The sequence below is a fragment of the Ptychodera flava genome, chromosome 1 (assembly GCF_041260155.1).
Source record: "Ptychodera flava strain L36383 chromosome 1, AS_Pfla_20210202, whole genome shotgun sequence".
In the NCBI taxonomy this organism is placed as follows: domain Eukaryota; kingdom Metazoa; phylum Hemichordata; class Enteropneusta; family Ptychoderidae; genus Ptychodera; species Ptychodera flava.
Window position 1 is genome coordinate 27117097 of NC_091928.1, and position 18741 is coordinate 27135837.

General features: G+C 37.3%; 2 protein-coding genes across 2 annotated transcripts; both read right to left on the reverse strand.

Moving 5' to 3' along the window:
• Positions 1–1117: 1117 nt before the first annotated feature.
• On the reverse strand, positions 1118–14281 carry LOC139146353 (serine/threonine-protein kinase/endoribonuclease IRE1-like). Its single transcript, XM_070717770.1, has 10 exons — positions 14130–14281; positions 13200–13353; positions 12797–13003; positions 12439–12550; positions 12137–12225; positions 10991–11196; positions 2471–2548; positions 2012–2069; positions 1641–1771; positions 1118–1283 (listed from the first exon to the last, which is right to left on the reverse strand). The coding sequence occupies exons 1-10, from the start codon at positions 14279–14281 to the stop codon at positions 1118–1120; spliced, it is 1353 nt and encodes a 450-aa protein (XP_070573871.1).
• Positions 14282–15005: 724 nt separating this feature from the next.
• Positions 15006–17206, reverse strand: LOC139146504 (uncharacterized). The gene is made up of 3 exons (XM_070717775.1): positions 16717–17206; positions 16365–16421; positions 15006–16243 (listed from the first exon to the last, which is right to left on the reverse strand). Exons 1-3 carry the CDS (start codon positions 17192–17194, stop codon positions 15006–15008), a joined length of 1773 nt encoding a protein of 590 aa, XP_070573876.1. The 5' UTR covers positions 17195–17206.
• Between the last annotated feature and the right edge of the window lie 1535 nt (positions 17207–18741).

The window sequence follows — 18741 nt, forward strand, 5'->3', positions numbered from 1 at the left end:
TGGACGAAGGCTGAAAACAACGAACAGGGTCTCGGCTAAAGTTAAAGAGACAAAGTCGATATCTTTTAAAATATTTCGGTCATCTTTTTTAATTTGAGCGACTGCAACCATTCATGTTGTTCTGCTCATTGAAACACGCAACATTGCCAGTCGCTAGACCCCCACCCCTGATCGTAGTTATTACAACAAGTGCTTTAGAAGTCGTAATTTGTGGTCTATACGTCATAAGCATATTTAACATTGCGTGTGAGCAAATAAAGGATTAATAATTCGACATGTTCAAGTTTAAGTGAGCAGAACAGCTTCGAACAATGAAACGAAATAACTTGAAAAATAGCGACTTTTTCCATCGCTTGCACGTCAGAACGTCACTAGAACTTTCTAATACACCTCAAATTGTATTCTACATATACGACGACGTACCTTTCACAAAATTGTCCGAGTATTTCAATGCCATTTCATAGGCTAAATGAAGCAAATGTCATTAGTAGTATGTTCATGAAGATGGTTGTGCTATCGTAATATCAGTACAGAATTTCATATATTCATCACGAATTCTCCCCCTGACTAGACACATCGACTAATACAGGTCATTCCAAGTACAGCATTTTTTTAGAAAAGGTAAAAATATAAATTGAAATAACTTACAAGACAACAATATCAAGGTTTTGTCCTGGAATGAGAATTCACATTATCTAGGCTAAGTTAAAAGCTACTACATCGAGTGCGCTTTGAAGAAATATCCAATCATTACTTATCATCGGCACGTGTGACATTTCAGCTTCTCATATCAATAATATTTTGGTGTCAATATTAACGAATTCAAAGTAAGTTATAGACTTTAAATGCTATTACAACACTCTATCCTTTCCGTTCATAAGTACATCTTACTTTCTTCACTTGAAGAGGGCGCTCTTGGTAGGATGGCAGAACTAGAACAATACGCAAAGGAAGCTAGTTTATATAGCAAGTGAGCAAAAGCTGCCTGAATATGTGTACGGTCTATTCTCGGTTAAAACAATAATATCACAATAAACCACGCTTGGCGTGTTGGCAATTGTGTTTGGTCAGAATTTTCTTACACTTTTTTTTCTGCAAAGGATGTAAGCTACACATGTTAAAACTCATCGCGGGAAAAGAATTGTAAAAGAGCCTCGTCTTTGGTCCAGTTAGTACCAGTGCTGTATCGACTTTGGTGGATGACGTCATAGACAGTCAGAAATACATCCGGGAACGTTTCAAGAAAGTAGGCAGCAGGTGTCTCTGTGGCAGCAGCGTTGGTTCTGTGAAAGATAATGACTGCGTATCAATTGCAACACTTTTGAAACAGTTTCATTGAGGCAAGGCTGAGAAACCAAATCAACAGGTCTATGGACAGTGTACACTGATGAAGCAATGGTAAAATCGAGATCATAATGAAAACGGCGATGCCTCATATTATATATGGATAACCGTCAGTAACATGATTAATTTTCTAAAAGATTTTGCCATTATTCAAAAATACACCACATGATACGCAACAGTATAAAAAGTAAACAATATCTTACTAAATGCCTTACACATAAAGGATGTGGTAATACCAGTCTGTATACGTATGTAGCTTGTTTTGAGGGATACGATATCATTGTTGATCCACTTACGTACTATCCTTTGGCACTGAAGTGTCGGCATAGTAACATGTTTTCATGAATTTCAACAGTTCGACAGCTTTTGGTCCAATGGTGGCGTCCTTGACAATTGAAGAATATGGTCCTGTCCTCACTTTGTCAACCTAGTCGTATGAAAAATAAACAAATAAAACGCATTTATCATGCTAGTTGAAATAAACCGAATATGGAACAAAGGTTCGTTTAATCCTCTTTTTGGCTGCAATTCTCTGGTAACTGGTAACTAAATCTTGTTTTCCTTTGCCCATAAGTCAAATAACTATTCAACTTTAATGCTCCCATTACGTTTCAGTTATAGATAAATCTATCTTTGGATATAATCAAATCAAATGTTATATTCCTACCCAATTCACAATGTTCATCTTCTCTCCTGATGTGTTGATCTCCGATTGCAGAATACGGCTGGAATTTGCAACAAGACGTCATTCAAGGAACAATGAAAAGAAACAATTTAACAAAGTCAATGAACAAATAGAAAATCACAAGAACAATAGGGTCATCTCAAAATATATTAGTGGGGGTACCAGAAAGCCAGGACGGCAGTGAATAACATTTTGAGACAGTCGTGTAACACTTCGATACCACATCTCCCTGTCTACCATTGAACTTCTTAAACGACTACTTAAAAAACACAGCCATTCAAGATTTTACGTAGAATAATTAATTCTTAACGATACTTTAGATCATCAGTAAGTCATTTGGCACTAAGGAACAATTCTCATGCCTGAAGACCCTTCTATAAAAGTGAGTTACCAAGACGATGGTTCATTAAAAGTTACCGAAAGTCTTAACAAACTACATACGCTTGTCCGGATACCAAGACTGAAGCAACTGCAACGAGGAAACCAAATCGCTTTTCGTTTGGCCAAAAGAAAGCATGCCTGAAAGAAAAATGATAAAAGTGCCTCCTTTAGGATATCACAATGAATGTGAAAAAAAACCACAAAGATTTTCATGCAAGCTCTTGTATGAAGACGAGTATAGATACATACTCCCGATGATGGACAAAAAGACCGGTAAGACAATCGGATAGTACTAGGAGAGCAATCTCATAGACAGACAGAAAGAGAGAAAGAAAGACAGACAGAAAGACAGACAAACAGACACAAACTGGCAGACAAATATAAAGATGCCGAGAGAAAAAAAGTATTAGATTACCAGACACATATATACGCATGACTACACATCAATTCATACATACATACTGAAAAGTGATCAACAGAACGATACAGAAATAAATTGATTAAATTCAGCCATAACATTCATTTATTGGACAAACATTTATTTCTTAAACGCATGCTAAAGGAAAAAATAGTGACAATATCACTGTTCGCCCCCGTATAGTTGTCAAACAAGTCAACAATTGTATAAAACATGGACATACATATACAAACAGACTGACAAACACACACTGTAAAATAGCGGATGCTAGACCGTCTTTACGCGTTCAAAATGTAGATGTCGGTGTTCAAAATCGAACGGCTAGTGTTCATATTGTTAACACTAGTGTTCATATTATTAACACTGATGTTCAAAACCTGAACACGGAGTGTTAACAACCATCTCCTTCAAGTGTTCAAAAACTCAGCATTACAGAAATTTTACAATGCTGTGAAACAATTAACAATCTTTAGTGTTTTTCACTTTTCTATGGCTAAATTAAATTTATTACTGCCTCGCTGTCCGGCAAACGTACACGGATTTTGAAGTAACGAATTTGCCACTAAGTGAAAAATATCTCCGGTCTAAAATTGCTGAAAGCAAGTTTTTTCTAAAAAAGGAAGTGTACAAAATAATTTTACACGTTTATTACGGGTTAAAATTTTGAAATGAAAATCAGATAACCACCATGAACGTTTTAATTTTAACATTGGCGTGCAAGAGGCGTTCTACTTCTAAACACTTGGTGTTCAAGTTTGGTGCCTTTTCTTATCCCGTCATGCATCAAAACGGAAGTTGCGACATTTTTCTTGTAAACGCACGCCGAAGTCGTGATCGTGCGGAAGCAAGACCAGAAAGGGTAAGTTTTCTCTCCAAAATAGTAAAACGTGTTAAATTTTGAAGCATCTGTATTATTATCCTTTGAAATTATTTGTATAGTACTTCGGAATAGCTAAAATACGTGAAGAAACCTTTTTTCTTTCAGTGGCTGGTATACCATACACTAGCTGTGAATACGCAGCGGTGTTTTGGGCCATGGCGTATCGATCGCACTCGGGTCAAGCGTCATCACCACATTACTGTGGCGATGACCCTTGACCCGAGCGCGATCGATATGCCACATTACCGCTGCGTAATCACAGCTAACACATGTCTTTTAGTAATCACAATCGCATGTAAAACATTAGTTAAACATCGCAGAGTGTACATGCTATTGTTTCAGCATATGAGAGTTGCTTTTTTTTACTTTTCATCAGTTGATGACAAGAAGAAGCCAATATTTTGTAACAGTATCGAAAAGAGGTACTGTATACCAAAGTCACTCCTGTTCCTTAACCTAATAAGGTTACCTTGTCTTTCATTTAAAGTCTCAAGTCGCCATATTACCTATTGTTGCATTATTTTCAGGATGTGAAAAGTTGGATTGACCTGGTAATCGAAGAGTTATTACACAAGCTGATGGTATAGAAATTGAAGAAGATGAGTGTACAGGTAGCTGCCTGGAAACATCTTTTAGAACCTCTGTTCATCTCTAATGTAGAGTAACTTTCGAGGGTCAGTAACTGAATTTTGATATGTTTCTGTATTTTTGTTCTGAATTTATCTAAGCTTTGGTAGAACGCTATGATCAACTAAATGTTACTGGAGAATAAGCTTTCAAATACGTGTAGTCTCCCTTATCAGATGCAAGAATGGAATGAAGGATTAAAGCAGAAAGCGACAGAAAATTCAGAGTGAAAAATGTACACTCTGAATTTCTGAATTTTCTGAAATTTTCACTCTGAATTTTCTGTCGCTTTCTGCTTCAATTCTTCATTCCACCCTTGCATCTGATGAAGGAGACTTCACGTCTTTAAAGACTTATGCTCCAGTAACATTTAGTTGATCATAGCCTACCAAATCTTAGATTATTTTGTATTGTAGATCAGCACGTCTTTTGATCTCGATTTGTTACTGTTTTTAGCTTTGCTGTTAGCGACGCAGAGCTTATCTAATAGGTGAATGTGTGGCATCGTCGTCAAATTTTTACATCCCAAGCTTTTTCATCAAAACGGCCAGTACGATTCCTTTAATATTTATCTTTGTTTAAAGATATTACAAACAAACAAACCTTTTCGTTCATGAAGGACTTTGTTGGACAAGGAAATAGGTTTTACACTTCGAAGGACCAACTTTACCCACTTTCTGCATGTTGTGCCTTACTGTGACAATTGGTGACAACTTGACATGTTGTGTTACTTTAGTGTGGACAACTATGTACCATGTGCATCAGAGAAGCCTTGACTAACTTTTTTCCAAGTTTACAATTGTCTATACAAGAAGAAATGTCTTAAACCATCTTACAAAAATAGTGACAACATCACTGTTCGCTACCATATAGTTATCAAAACAAGTCAACAATTGTATGAAACATGGACATACATACAGACAGACTGACAAACACAGACTGGCACAGAGTGATGACATTGACCCCAAGTGTGCCTTGGCCCATGGAGAGTGATAAAGATATAACAAACAGCTGAATGTAATGATAAAATAGTTAAGTATAGGCCTATACAGGCACTGAGAGTGAATACGTTACAGCAATTTGATTAGTTTCTTTTCCTTTTCTACTTCTGTGATAATCTTTAAGACAATCAATCTGCAAGGCAGTTTATGTATTGACAATATGTTATCTTTTACAAGCACACAGCAAACTGTTCTTGATTTTCATTTACAAAATTTGACATAGACTTAAATACATAACATGCAACCAATGTTTACACTTTGCCCATACACAAGATACATGGAGAAATTTCAACATACCGGTACAATCATCAACTCAGAAACCCTACAGGAAAAGTAAACATTGTTTTCTTCCAGAACAGCTGGTGCATCCACTCTGGAACAACTTACAAACTTAACCAATTACACAGGGATGATGACACAAGAGATAAAGTTAAACTGTGGTGAACTTGACTATTCCTTTCAAATCCTTACCTAACTTGACATCTTAAACTAAAATACACTGCATGGTTAATTGAGTGCAAAAATACATCAGGGTGGACCATTTGATAAGGGATGGTGTCTGGAAGATCGATGAGATACATTATCTTTTTTATCCGATATATTGTACATTCTTTTTTTCCCAGTTTCCCAACCTTTTCTTTCTGTAAAATCTTCCCTGGCTGAATTTTTTATTAGCATTTGTTTGGAATTTTTTAAAATCTGCCAGGATTTTTTTACCGCATTTCAACACCAAATACAGTTTACCATATCAAATGCTTACTAAATCACCACATTATATTCTCTTAGTTCCAGTAGGTATAAAATTACCCCAAAAAAATCTTTAAAATACAAAATGAAAGATATCCAACTAAAACTGAGAGCTTCACAAAATTGCCCCAAAATTCAAAATTCCGGATTTCAACTTAATTTCAATATATCTTATTAACAAAAACCCTAAGAACCGGTTTACTAAATATCAAAGCAATCAGACTGGTAAATTTTGAAAAACAAATTTTTTGACCAAAAATGAGAAAAATTGCCCCCAAAATACAAAGTTGCAGATTTCATCCTAATTTTAAATATATCTAATTAACATAAACCCTAGGAACCTGTACACTAGATATCAAAGCTACCAGATCAGAAGTTTTAGGAGAAAAAAATTTTGACCCAAAAAGGCAAAAATTGCCCCAAAAATAAAAAAATGCCAGTTTCAACATACCTTCAATACATTATATTGAGATTAATCTTAGATACCTGTATATCAAATATCAAGCTATCAAATCAGTAGTTTTTGGATAAAAAAAAAATATTAAAAATTGGGAAAATTGCCCAAATTACAAATATGGCAATATAAATACAATTTCTACAAGCTTGAATGAGATCATCCGAAGAACATGCATACAATTTCCGAGGCAATCAGACTAGTGGTGTCAGCGAAGAACATATTTTGACTAAAAATGAAAAAATACCCCAAAATAGAAACATAAAAATTTCACTCCAATTTTTGACACATAATTTAAAATACCTTAAGAAATCTGCATACCAAGTTTCAACCAAATTTGACCAATGCTTACTGAGTTTTAGCCATTTGCAGAATTTTTCCTTGTTTCCCCCTCATTTGCATATTTCTGGCACTGACATGTTCATTTGAACAAATTCACATCTCCACCCCTAGGTGCACCGGTACACCAAATACTAAGACAGCAGGTCCTACGGTTTAGGAGTTTTTGACGTGGACGGACATACATACATACATACATACATACATACAGACGACATTTTTCCACCTAATAAGAATACCTCCCATTTGCATATATACATATGCATTTATGGAGCTAAAAATCAGCATACAACGCCATTTTTAGCTCACGTGTGTAAACACGTGGGCTATTGTCATAGCGATGTCTGTCTGTCTGTCCGTGTGTGTGTGTGTGTGTGTTAGTGTGTGTGTGTGTGTGTGTCTGTCTGTCTGTTTACACGATAACTCAAAAACGCCTGAACGGATTCAAGTCAGATTTGATACACAGGTACCATATGCTACTTGCAAGAACTTATTAGATTTGGTTAGTGTGGCTTGCATATTAATGAAGTTATGCAATATCGTATTTTTCCATACAATGGTTTCCCTATGGAGACGGTAATGACAGTGAAGACATATATCAAGAAATACTGCACAAAATTTCATGAAACTTTTCACAGATGACAATCTAAGAACATTATGATACTGTGAGTGTCATGTTAATTATCTTCTCATTTGCATATTTAATGAACTTTTGTTATTAGTGAGATAACTCTGAAATTCCTGCACCAAACTTGATGATACTTGCAACAAATATTGATCTGATAAATATCTAATTATACTTAGAAGCATTAGGCAGTGTCAAGTTAATAATAGCTCATTTGCATATTTTATGAAGGTTTGTAATTAGTCATATAACTCCGATATAACTTCACCAAATGTGATGAAATCTGCTGCAGATACTTATCTGACTGATATCTAACTGTAGTGTAAAGCATTTAGTAGTGTGAATTAATTAAGGGTTCATTTGCATATTTAATGAACTTTGTAATTAGGTATATAACTCTGAAATTACGGCACCCAAGTCAGTGAAATTGGGTAAAGATATTGTTTTGATAAATATCTAATTGTACTGAGAAGCAATTGGCAGTGTCAAGTTAACAAATAGGTCATTTGCATATTTTATGAAGTTTAGTAATTAGTGATATAACTCCAAAATAACTGCACCAAATGTGCTGAAATCTGCTGCAGATACTGATCCGACAGATATCTAATTGTGGTGTAGAGCATTTAGTTGTGTGAAGTTAATTAAGGGTTCATTTGCATATTTAATGAACTTTGTAATAAGTGATTTTACTCCAAAATTAAAGCATTTAATTTGATGAAACTTGCTACAGATGTTGATCTGATAAATATCCAATTGTACTGAAAGCATTGAGCAGTGTCAGTGAAATTGGGTACAGATATTGTTTTGATAAATATCTAATTGTACTGAGAAGCAATTGGCAGTGTCAAGTTAACAAATAGGTCATTTGCATATTCCATGAAGTCTTATAATTAGTCATATAACTCCGAAATAACTGCATCAAATGTGATGAACACTGCTGCACATACTGATACGACAGATATCTAACTGTGTTGTAAAGCATTTAGTAGTGTAAAGTTAATTAAGGGTTCATTTGCATATTTAATAAACTTTGTAATTAGGTATATAACTCTGAAATTTCGGCACTAAAATTTGGTGAAACGTGCTACAGATATTGACTTGATAAATATTTAATTGTGCTATGAATCATTGAACAGTGTCAAGTTAATGTAGGGTTTATTTGCATATTTAATGAACTTTGCAATAAGTGACATTACTCTAAAATTACAGCATTAAATTAAATAAAACGTGCTACAAATGTTGATCTGATGGATATCTAATTGTCCCATAAAGCATTGAGCAGTGTCAAGTTAATTGACAGCTCATTCGCATATTAAATAAAGTTTTGTAATTAGTGATTAAACTCTGAGAGTACTGTGCGAAGTTTAAAAAAAACCTGCTACATATAGTGATAACATATATCTCATTGTTCTGTGAAGCGTACTACTATTAATGAACCTGTTGTAAAACACGTGAGCATATTCAGTTCATATCTGGTTGTTAAAACTTGAGACAAGGACAGTGTGCGTTGTTGTTCTTGTTCTTGTCTCAGGAAATGATCCAATTTCGATACAAGCGGCTCTTTGTGAAGATTTTTCGAAGTTTGGGACTCTAACGGCACCCAAGATTCCTCTACCATTTTTAGCTCACGTGTGTAAACACGTGGGCTATTGTCATAGCGATGTCTGTCTGTCTGTCCGTGTGTGTGTGTGTGTGTGTGTGTGTGTGTGTGTTGTGGTGTGTGTGTGTGCGTGTGTCTGTCTGTCTGTCTGTCTATCTGTTTTATTTGATAACTCAAAAACGCCTGAACGGATACAAGTCAGATTTGATGCACAGGTACCATGTGCTACTTGCAAGAACTTATTAGATTTTGGTTAGTGTGGCTTGCATATTAATGAAGTTATGCAATATCGTTTTTTTTTCCGTACAATGGTTTCCCTATGGAGACGGTAATGACAGTGTAGACATATATCAAGAAATACTGTACAAAATTTCATGAAACTTTTCACAGATGACAATCTCAGAACATAATGATGATACTGTGAGTGTCATGTCAATTACCTTCTCATTCGCATATTAATGAACTTTTGTTATTAGTGAGACAACTCTGAAATTCCTGCACCAAACTTGATGATACTTGCAACATCTATTGATCTGATATATATCTAATTATACTTAGAAGCATTGGGCAGTGTCAAGTTAATAAATAGCTCATTTGCATATCTTATGAAGTTTTGTAATTAGTCATATAACTCCGATATAACTTCACCAAATGTGATGAAATCTGCTGCAGATACTGATCCGACTGATATCTAACTGTAGTGTAAAGCATTTAGAAGAGTGAAATTAATAAAGGGTTCATTTGCATATTTAATGAACTTTGTAATTAGGTATATAACTCTGAAATTACGGCACCCAAGTCAGTGAAACTGGGTAGAGATATTGTTTTGATAAATATCTAATTGTACTGAGAAGCATTTGGCAGTGTCAAGTTAACAAATAGGTCATTTGCATATTTTATGAAGTTCTGTGATTAGTGATATAACTCCAAAATAACTGCACCAAATGTGATGAAATATGCTGCAGATACTGATCCGACAGATATCTAATTGTGGTGTAGAACATTTACTTGTGTGAAGTTAATTAAGGGTTTATTTGCATATTAATGAACTTTGTAATTAGTGATATTCTCCAAAATTACAGCAGTAAATTTGATGAAACTTGCTACAGATGTTGATCTGATAAATATCCAATTGTACTGAGAAGCATTGAACAGTGTCAAGTTAATAATTATCTCATTTGCATATTTCGTGAAGGTTTATAATTAGTCATATAACTCCGAAATAACTGCATCAAATGTGATAAAAACTGCTGCATATACTGATGTGACAGATATCTAACTGTGTTGTAATGCATTTACTAGTGTAAAGTTAATTTAGGGTTCATTTGCATATTTAATAAACTTTGTAATTAGGTATATAACTCTGAAATTACGGCACAAATTTTGTGAAACGTGCTACAGATATTGATTTGATAAATATTTAGTTGTGCTATGAATCATTGAACAGTGTCAGTTAATATAAGGATTATTTGCATATTTAATGAATTTTGTAATTAGTGACATTACTCTAAAATTACTGCATTAAATTAAATAAAACGTGCTACAAATGTTGATCTGATGGATATCTAATTGTCCCATGAAGCATTGAGCAGTGTCAAGTTAATTAACAGCTCATTTGCATATTAAATAAAGTTTTGTAGTTAGTGATTAAAATCTGAGAGTACCGTGCGATGTTGAAAAAACCTGCTTCATTTAGTGCTAACATATATCTTATTGTTCTGTGAAGGGTTCTACTATTAATGAACCTGTTGTAAAACACGTGAGCATATTCAGTTCATATCTGGTCTTTTCTTAGAGTAAGTGTTAACGTGTGTTACAACTTATTTTATTATGGAAACCAACGATTGTCATCCTGAAGATAAGATGGGCCAGCCTTATTGTATCTTTACCTCAACACTTCATCTATTTCGGGTCTCCTTTTCCTGTCCTTCCGTATCATCCATTCTACAAGATGTCTTGCCACGCAGTCCTTCAGCTTATCCATGTTGACTGCCTTCTCATCTTTCATATTTATGGCGATTCCAATGGGACTATTCATGTCTCCGTAGGGATGAATCCCACCAGTAAGTGTGTAGAAGACAAGCATTCCAGCGACCTAGAATCAAGAAGAAACTATGCTTAGATGATATATCACACCAAATGCGTTGTCATATGTCACTACTAATATATGTCACCTGTAAACCTTTGTGCATGTGTAATATTTCTGGCCAAACTGGTATTCATTGAGTTTCAACTGCAGCATTATTGCTTTGCCAGTGTGCAAAGCTCAGAGTCCAACATGATTTGGCAAAATTACAGTTCAATTTCTGACCGTACGCTGAGCCAGTTCTTCTCACAAGATCCCTCTTCTGTCGCGGAAGGACACTCTCGTTTCACATTCCGATTTATGATACAGAGCAGAAACCTGACGATATACACATTCAGGGCAAATGTCGTTCTGAGAAAGACTGGTTACATATCATAATTATGCAATAAGTGACACTTCATATTACTGAAACACCTGCATTAAATGCATTGATTGATTAATAAAAGTGTTTGCAAATTCACAGAGGCGATGGTTTTGTATGACATTTTTCTGTGAACTTTAATATACGCACACGCAAACTTTTACGTGTTAATAAATAATTGTGATGTTGTGCAAGAAATTATACAAACCTTGTGTGCACTTTTCATTTTAGAAATTGCTCCTAAAATCAAAGTTTATCGCTTTCACAGTCAGCAGTAGCCTATTATTGTGTCTTGTGTGGCGAGCGTACATCTTGACTTGAATACAAGGTGGGGATTCGCAATATCCTATCCAAATCCCAACCAAAAACACTTGACGAAGGAAAATTTGAATATTAGGCAATCGCATACTTCCCATTGTCAGCCCCAGTGTTACGTCAGCACATTAAAGATTGTACAGTTGTCAGTCCGTCTGTCTACAATTTCAGTTTGATAAATCCAAAACAAACAAACAAACAAAAAAACAAACTGATTCAAATACCATGAAATGCAGAACACAGACGCAACAATAGTCAACCATTATTTTTTACCTGAATATCACTTTTGTCGCTATATTTTGCTTCCGTTCGTGCTTCAATTAGCGGCGCCACCGTCTCCCATGATTCCCAGCACTCCGTCCCTGATAACGACAAGTCCGATTAGTCAGTGTTGAGGAAGGTACAAAAAGTTAACATCAGTTGGTAGCATGCAGGACTGGTGTGGAACATTTAATTCAAACTGAAAGGCTATACTTATCTACCTGTTTTGTATGCAAAACGAATACATCCTCCACGACGTTGAGTCTTTGAGAGGACAAAAAAAGTGAGAATGATACTCTTATAATGATGCCTACCTGCAGCTGCCGTTTTCTTCGTATGGATGCGGGTTTGATCAGCGAGGAGCCGACTTATGCCAAAGTCACTGAGTTTTGTTCTTCCACTATAGTCTATGAGGATATTCCGAGGCTGTGTAAGAATTGAAGAGCAAAATCTTCAACAATAATCAATGGTATCTTTTCCGTCTCCGTAACTTTTACTGGTCTTGCCTGTTTACTTGCTAGTATGGTTATCGTATTACAGATAGACACTGAAAATATTTTCTTTTTTCAGATTGTATCGCTAACGGAGTTTATGAAGTCTTTCATCCATTATGGTCAGTTTTCCCTTATCACGCGTACGTTTGCAATCATTACTTTCATCGCGTCTGCTTACCTTTAGGTCCCTGTGAACAATCTTCATTTTGTGCAGAGTTCTCAAGCCTGATAGAAAATCTATGATGACATCTCTGTAGGCGACTTGGCGAGTTTTCTCATCTGAACCTGTGCTCAGCTGGTGAATATAGCTCTCTAGGGTCTTCTCACACAGTTCCATCACAAGATATTGACTTCGATCGTATATTGTGTTCGGGTGTATGTGATCCTAAGGCAGTAAAACGAGTTGAAAAATGATTGACCAAGCTTCTCAATAATTTACTGTCCTACAGACACTAATTATAGATTCTAAACAGTTTGTAAGGAGTGAAATTATATGAAACAAACCAATTATTTTTAAATAATGATTCATTAAACTATGGTTTAAATAATGGTTTATTAAATAAGCAGGAAGATGTACTTACATACAGTTCTACAATGTTCATCGATAAACCGTTTACTCTCTTCATCACCGCTACTTCATTCTCAATTGAAGCACCCTTTGGATCAATTCTCTTCACAGCAACTTCTACTTCCTTTTTCAGGTCGATTCCGACGTACACCTCCGTAAGATGCCCACTAGAGGTAAAAGAGGTTAATGAAACTTCCGACTATCAATAGTATTATCTACTAACTTCAAAAATCAAATCAAAGGGATCCATAAATGTGTCATTAACAATGAAGATATACAGTCGTTCTTTTTACTGTGATCTCGCGAGAGAATTTGATATTGAATATGACATTATTATTTTTTGCAAAGTGAGGCCGAAAATGTTTTACATGGCCGTTGATTCCACTGGCATTAACATTGCGAAAGTAGCGATTTTGTGCAATTGTTGACTTCTCTATTTAGGATCTATGACTCCACAAATGATTTACTTTCTCTGAGCGTCTATCGGGAATGACCTTCCACCCCAGCAACGAAAACCGTCGTCAAATCTCGTAGTTTAAAAAGAAGTTGCTCGATGGTTTGTCGAATCCTTTCAAGTTGGTCAGTAGCCAGGCGGAACTTACCCTCTAGCGATTAAGAATTCATCCGTCATACATAATTTTACGTCACCCAAGTATTGAATACGCTGATCATCAGTCATCGCCATTAACTTTTCCAGTTTTTCCTGCCAAACGGTACTTCTAAAGTGGATCTAAATCGAAAGGAATTAGACAGGATAAGAGACAAGTGTACTGCATCTGTCATTAACATGGGAAGAAGATCTTGGAAATTATATTAAGTTCTCTCCACAGTCCACAGATCGGAAACCTTAAAAGTAATTAACGCAATCAGAGTAGTCGAAAAACCCGTAATCTGTCTTTGTCGCAGTGATAGGAATTTTTCGTCAATTTGATGTCAGCAGTACATAACAAGTTTCTTCACCTGCAAACCTTCAGAATCGTCGCTATCATTTCTCCGGTCTCCGTCTACTTTACCGTCATCACTTGAAGGCAACACTGCTTGAATATTCCCGCCCTGATTGCTCGCTGCAAGATCTTCTGCGTTCAGGTACGCCATATTCGTAGTAGCATGTAGAAGTAAAATGTATACACACAGCATTAATTTTTCAAAATGTTCTCGTAATATAAATATTTCATATGTGTAAACAGTTGCACATACACGAAAAGCCTTTATAGTAAAAGCGTGAACGTTTCCTGCAGCTAAAGTCCACGAAAACGGCAAAAATAGTCAATGGATGCACTGTTTTTGAAAAAGGGGAAATAAAAGTATTATACAGTGAAGTTAGTGTAATAGGTTAGGATGCGTTATCGGAACAAATAGTTTCTTGGCCTCACTTTGATTTAAACTGGCTAGGTAAGTTCGTAAAATTCTATCTCATGATATTTCTAACAACGTCGGAGGAGACATTAGGCGTTTACACAAATCTAAAGGGAGACAGTCGTCGGAACTCTGCTCAAAGGTTGCAAAGGACCTCTACGACCGATGTAAACGCTGTATCTGGGGTACGTTGACGATTGATGAAAGTTAAAACATTTTTGTTGATAATGAATATCGTGAAATTTAAATGTTGCAGCTATGTTGACTTGATGTATTGTTTGTAAACATTGTTTGTAAACATGAAAGTCAGACACGCACAGTTCCGACGACAACATCCATTTAACTGCCTTCCCCAGCAAACAACGAAGTGATGTGTAGTCTTCAAGTCCAAACAACACTCAAAATACTTATGCACCAGAAATATTTACAATTCATCTGAGAATTTGTACTTGGAGCAATATAATTAAAGTCGTAACTGACCTTTCCCCTGAAATGCACGCCTGCAGTACTCTACGAATGTTGTCGTCGAATTCCTGATGAGATCATTATTGGCAAGGGCTTCCTTTACTTGCTTTGCTCTCTCGAAAGACAGTTCCTGGTTTTTCAAGTTATCGATTATCTTCTGCCGCCAATTGTCTGCATCTGATGTACTGAAATCGTGCACTCCTGCGTCGACCATATAAGCATCACAGATGAGCGGACACAGTTCAAACAGAAATTCACCCATACCGGAGCGCTTTGCTACGACCACGGGCAGCCCTGCCTGCATAGCGAAGTAGGCTACGTAGTTGAATGGGTCTCGTTTCTCTGGAACAACGAGTAGCACGCTCTGTTGTAATTTTACGACTAGGGATTGGTTGGATGGGCTTGGTATTGTGTAAACTTGAAGTTGCGGGGACCCCGAGGCCTTTCTCAGATGCTCGCGAAATTTGCCAGCGAGGTCTTTGGTCGAGACCATGACGTCCCATATCGGTACAGATTGTTTAGTGCCATGAAACTTCTCCGCAACTTTTCCCATGGCGATTGCGATTTCGTTGTATTTCTTGAAGTCTTCTGTCGTTTTCACTTCACAGAATGTGAGAATTCTCTGCATGCCGGTTGTACTCGGAACTTTCACTTTTAAGCCCATAAGCTGTGCACTGGTCGGCGGATAAAAACAGATGTGACATTTTGGGGAAGGAGGAACGTGATATTGAGTTTGGAAGTGACTGTATACTGTCGGACCAACCGAAAATACCACCTCGGCTTTGGCAGCGACCTCAACATCAGGAGTGACCACTGACATACCTTCCGGGATTGAATGGTTGAACAAGAAGAACTTGGACTTCTTCATGTTTTCGTGTACTGCGAGGCCGGCCTGGTGTAAGTGTTCGTCACTTCCGGTCGACATGTGTCCAACCACAAGTCTAATGTTCTCGATGCCTTGCATGTGATCGTAGATGGCGTTCGGGTAGTTAATAAGCCAGTCTAGAGTCGGTGTCTTGTTTTGGAGAATGTCAACTTTACTTTCCAGCGCGTTGACGACGGTGACACCGCTTTTGTCGACAGTGAAACCTGTATCGCTGACTTCCAAGGTAGTGGCATACCTATCGACGGCTTCTGACTCCAGAACGTCGGCGAGAAGGCGGCTCAATATTGAGATTCTGTGCATTTCATTCGACCAATCAGAGTTGACGAACAGCATGCTCTGCTTCCCTTTCACTGAAAGAGAAAGTCAAAAACGAGGAACGTAGTTTGTTAATCTTACTTCTTTACAATTGGCCGCCAAGCTTGGAAGTAACCCCATACTAATATAAATAAAGTAAATAATTGAAATATTTACCAAAGTGAGGCTGTGGAATCATGATTTCTCTTGTAGGTCTCTTGGCAACCTGTCGGTCTGAAGAAATGATAAATATTGTTGCTTTCGAGTAGATGCATTGAAAGTGTTGGTCTGTGGGTCCCAATGCCAAATCAAACATGGTTTGTTGAGTAAAATGCATTCGATGTGCCCCACTTGAATTCACACAATTGTACAACCCCCGGCCCTAAAAACACCTGTACATTTTATAATAAATTTTAAATGATGACATTCGTTGACTCTGATCGTTAAACCTTCTGACTTTCATTTCGTTTCTGAGAAACGCACCGTTTGTTCTTGGCAGTTGAAAAATACGCTTATTCAAATACCTTACCTCCAAAATCCTGTTGAGGCCGCTTCTCACCTACACTTCCTTCAAAGAAAGGGAGCAACTGCTGTTGCTGTGACACTGGCAATGGTGGAGACCGTTGTAATGGCGATGATTGCACCAGTGATGGCGAAGGTAACGGTGTTGGAGGTAACCGCTGAGTCGGGGATAAAAGTGGTGACCGTAGTGGCGAGGTAGGTGACAGAGGATTTTCTAAAAACTCTCTCACCTGATCCGCTAAATGCGGTCGTTGAATTCCATGGAACAATTCGAATAATAAAGATAGGTCTTCCGTTGTTATATATCCTCTGTCTTCTAAATATTGGAATACTTGAGTTGCTGTTTCCAATCTCTCGTAATCTGCTCTGTCGACATGGCTATGGAGTAGTTGATCCTTGATCTTAGTGACATCTGATGATGACAGCTGTCTCTGTAGTTCCAGATAAAATGCATTCAACGGTCGTATGCTACTCCTTGAAGCCATTGCTGTATAATTTCAACTGAGAAGATGTGGATCTGCATTAATAACATCCAGGAGTTAAGATTGAATACCAGGAAATTTAAATGCAAACAAGATGGTTGATTTAATGTAGATGTAATTTCCATTATTTGTGTGTAGGCCTATAACCAGGTAGCTTAGCGTGTGCCTCCCTGAAAGCATAGGGTCTATGCTGAAAGAGGGAATAAAAAAGCACGGTAGTTGCAACTTTTGATACTTTTTACATCACTCCGAAACAGATATTCATGTATTTATTAGCCTTATTATCGGCACTAATATGTATAGTAGCATCATATGCAGTGGAAGCGAGACATACAGTGTAAGTGTCGACATGTAATTTAGTGCGGATTTGAATTTGGCTGTCTAAAATAACATTGGATCATAGGCACTAGAAGCGATTCGAGATAAACGAATGTACTGCACAAATACAGACAGGGGTAATACAAGTTGAACACCAGCAACACTAAACATTGTGACAGGATTCCTTGAGTACACGTATATCCCAAATAAATATTTAACAAACACAACAAATTTAATGAACTGCTGTGTGGAAAATACATCAATAGTTACGAGAGCCGAAAGACGTTTACAAAGTGTATAAAATACAAACCCACTTGTTGTTTTTGTCACAATGCGCTGTTGGTCACAAGCAGCGAATGTGGCAGGCAGAGGCAGGGAGGTTTCACACTACTTGGGTAGCTGCAATAATTGTAGCCTTGGTTGGCCGTGGGGCTTGGGCTTCTGTCGTGCGGCTCGCGCCTTGCTTGGTTGGGGCAAGGCGCGAGCCGCACGATAGAAGCCCAAGCCCAACGGCCAACCAAGGCTACAATTATTGCAGCTATAACGAGGGTTGACTGAATGTGAACGCCAATGATGGTGGATATGTCATCTCCGCGGCCACGGTGCAGCCGTCTGTACTCTTGGTAACATTTCCGGGTCAGCTGAGGTCAACTTCCGAATGAACAAGGTATACTATTTAGTTTACAGGTCCGGGCATAACAAGAATGCAATCTTGCTGCACTGACAATGCTCTTTAGTCGACCCATTAAGCTTGCTCATTGTAAGTGCGTCGCCATTCGACGCGCAGAGTTGTTTATGATGGTCGGTAGGGTTACGTTACAGCAACGCGGCAATTAACGGTCATGCAGTCTTCAATGGGGCAGTTTTAGTTCAACGGTCTTACAAATCCGAAATTGCATCAGATTTACACGAGAGAATAAACCTACCTGTACAAGCAGACCTGCATTAGGTGTACTCAGATTGTTTGCCAGGTGTGACTGGCCCGTTGTGCGATGATCGAGAGTGGGCAAACCGATTTCCGAGGTCTGTGAGACAAAATGGCAGCTCCTGATCACCCTGCATATTTGAATAACAATGCAATTCTCAGAACCGATCAAACATCAACCCATAAGAGCTTAGCGTCGAGGCGACCACTTAACCAAAACAAGAATTTCAAAAGGAAAAAAATCTCGGTCAAACAAAATATCCTTCACGACAAACAAGACGGTCAGACGTCGTCCTGCCGTTTTGAC

What these genes read in the sequence shown, in the direction of transcription:
- LOC139146353 (XM_070717770.1), bottom strand. Translation starts at nt 14,281, where the DNA reads ATGGCGTACCTGAACGCAGAAGATCTTGCAGCGAGCAATCAGGGCGGG. An exon ending in TTGTTCACAGGGACCTAAAG is followed by an intron (nt 12,551 to 12,796) that starts GTAAGCAGACGC and finishes ATTCTTACACAG; the next exon opens with CCTCGGAATATCCTCATAGA. An exon ending in TCAGTGCCAAAGGATAGTAC is followed by an intron (nt 1,284 to 1,640) that starts GTAAGTGGATCA and finishes TATCTTTCACAG; the next exon opens with AACCAACGCTGCTGCCACAG.
- LOC139146504 (XM_070717775.1), bottom strand. Translation starts at nt 17,194, where the DNA reads ATGGCTTCAAGGAGTAGCATACGACCGTTGAATGCATTTTATCTGGAA. An exon ending in GCCTCAACAGGATTTTGGAG is followed by an intron (nt 16,422 to 16,716) that starts GTAAGGTATTTG and finishes TCATTTCTTCAG; the next exon opens with ACCGACAGGTTGCCAAGAGA. An exon ending in GATTCCACAGCCTCACTTTG is followed by an intron (nt 16,244 to 16,364) that starts GTAAATATTTCA and finishes TTTCTCTTTCAG; the next exon opens with TGAAAGGGAAGCAGAGCATG.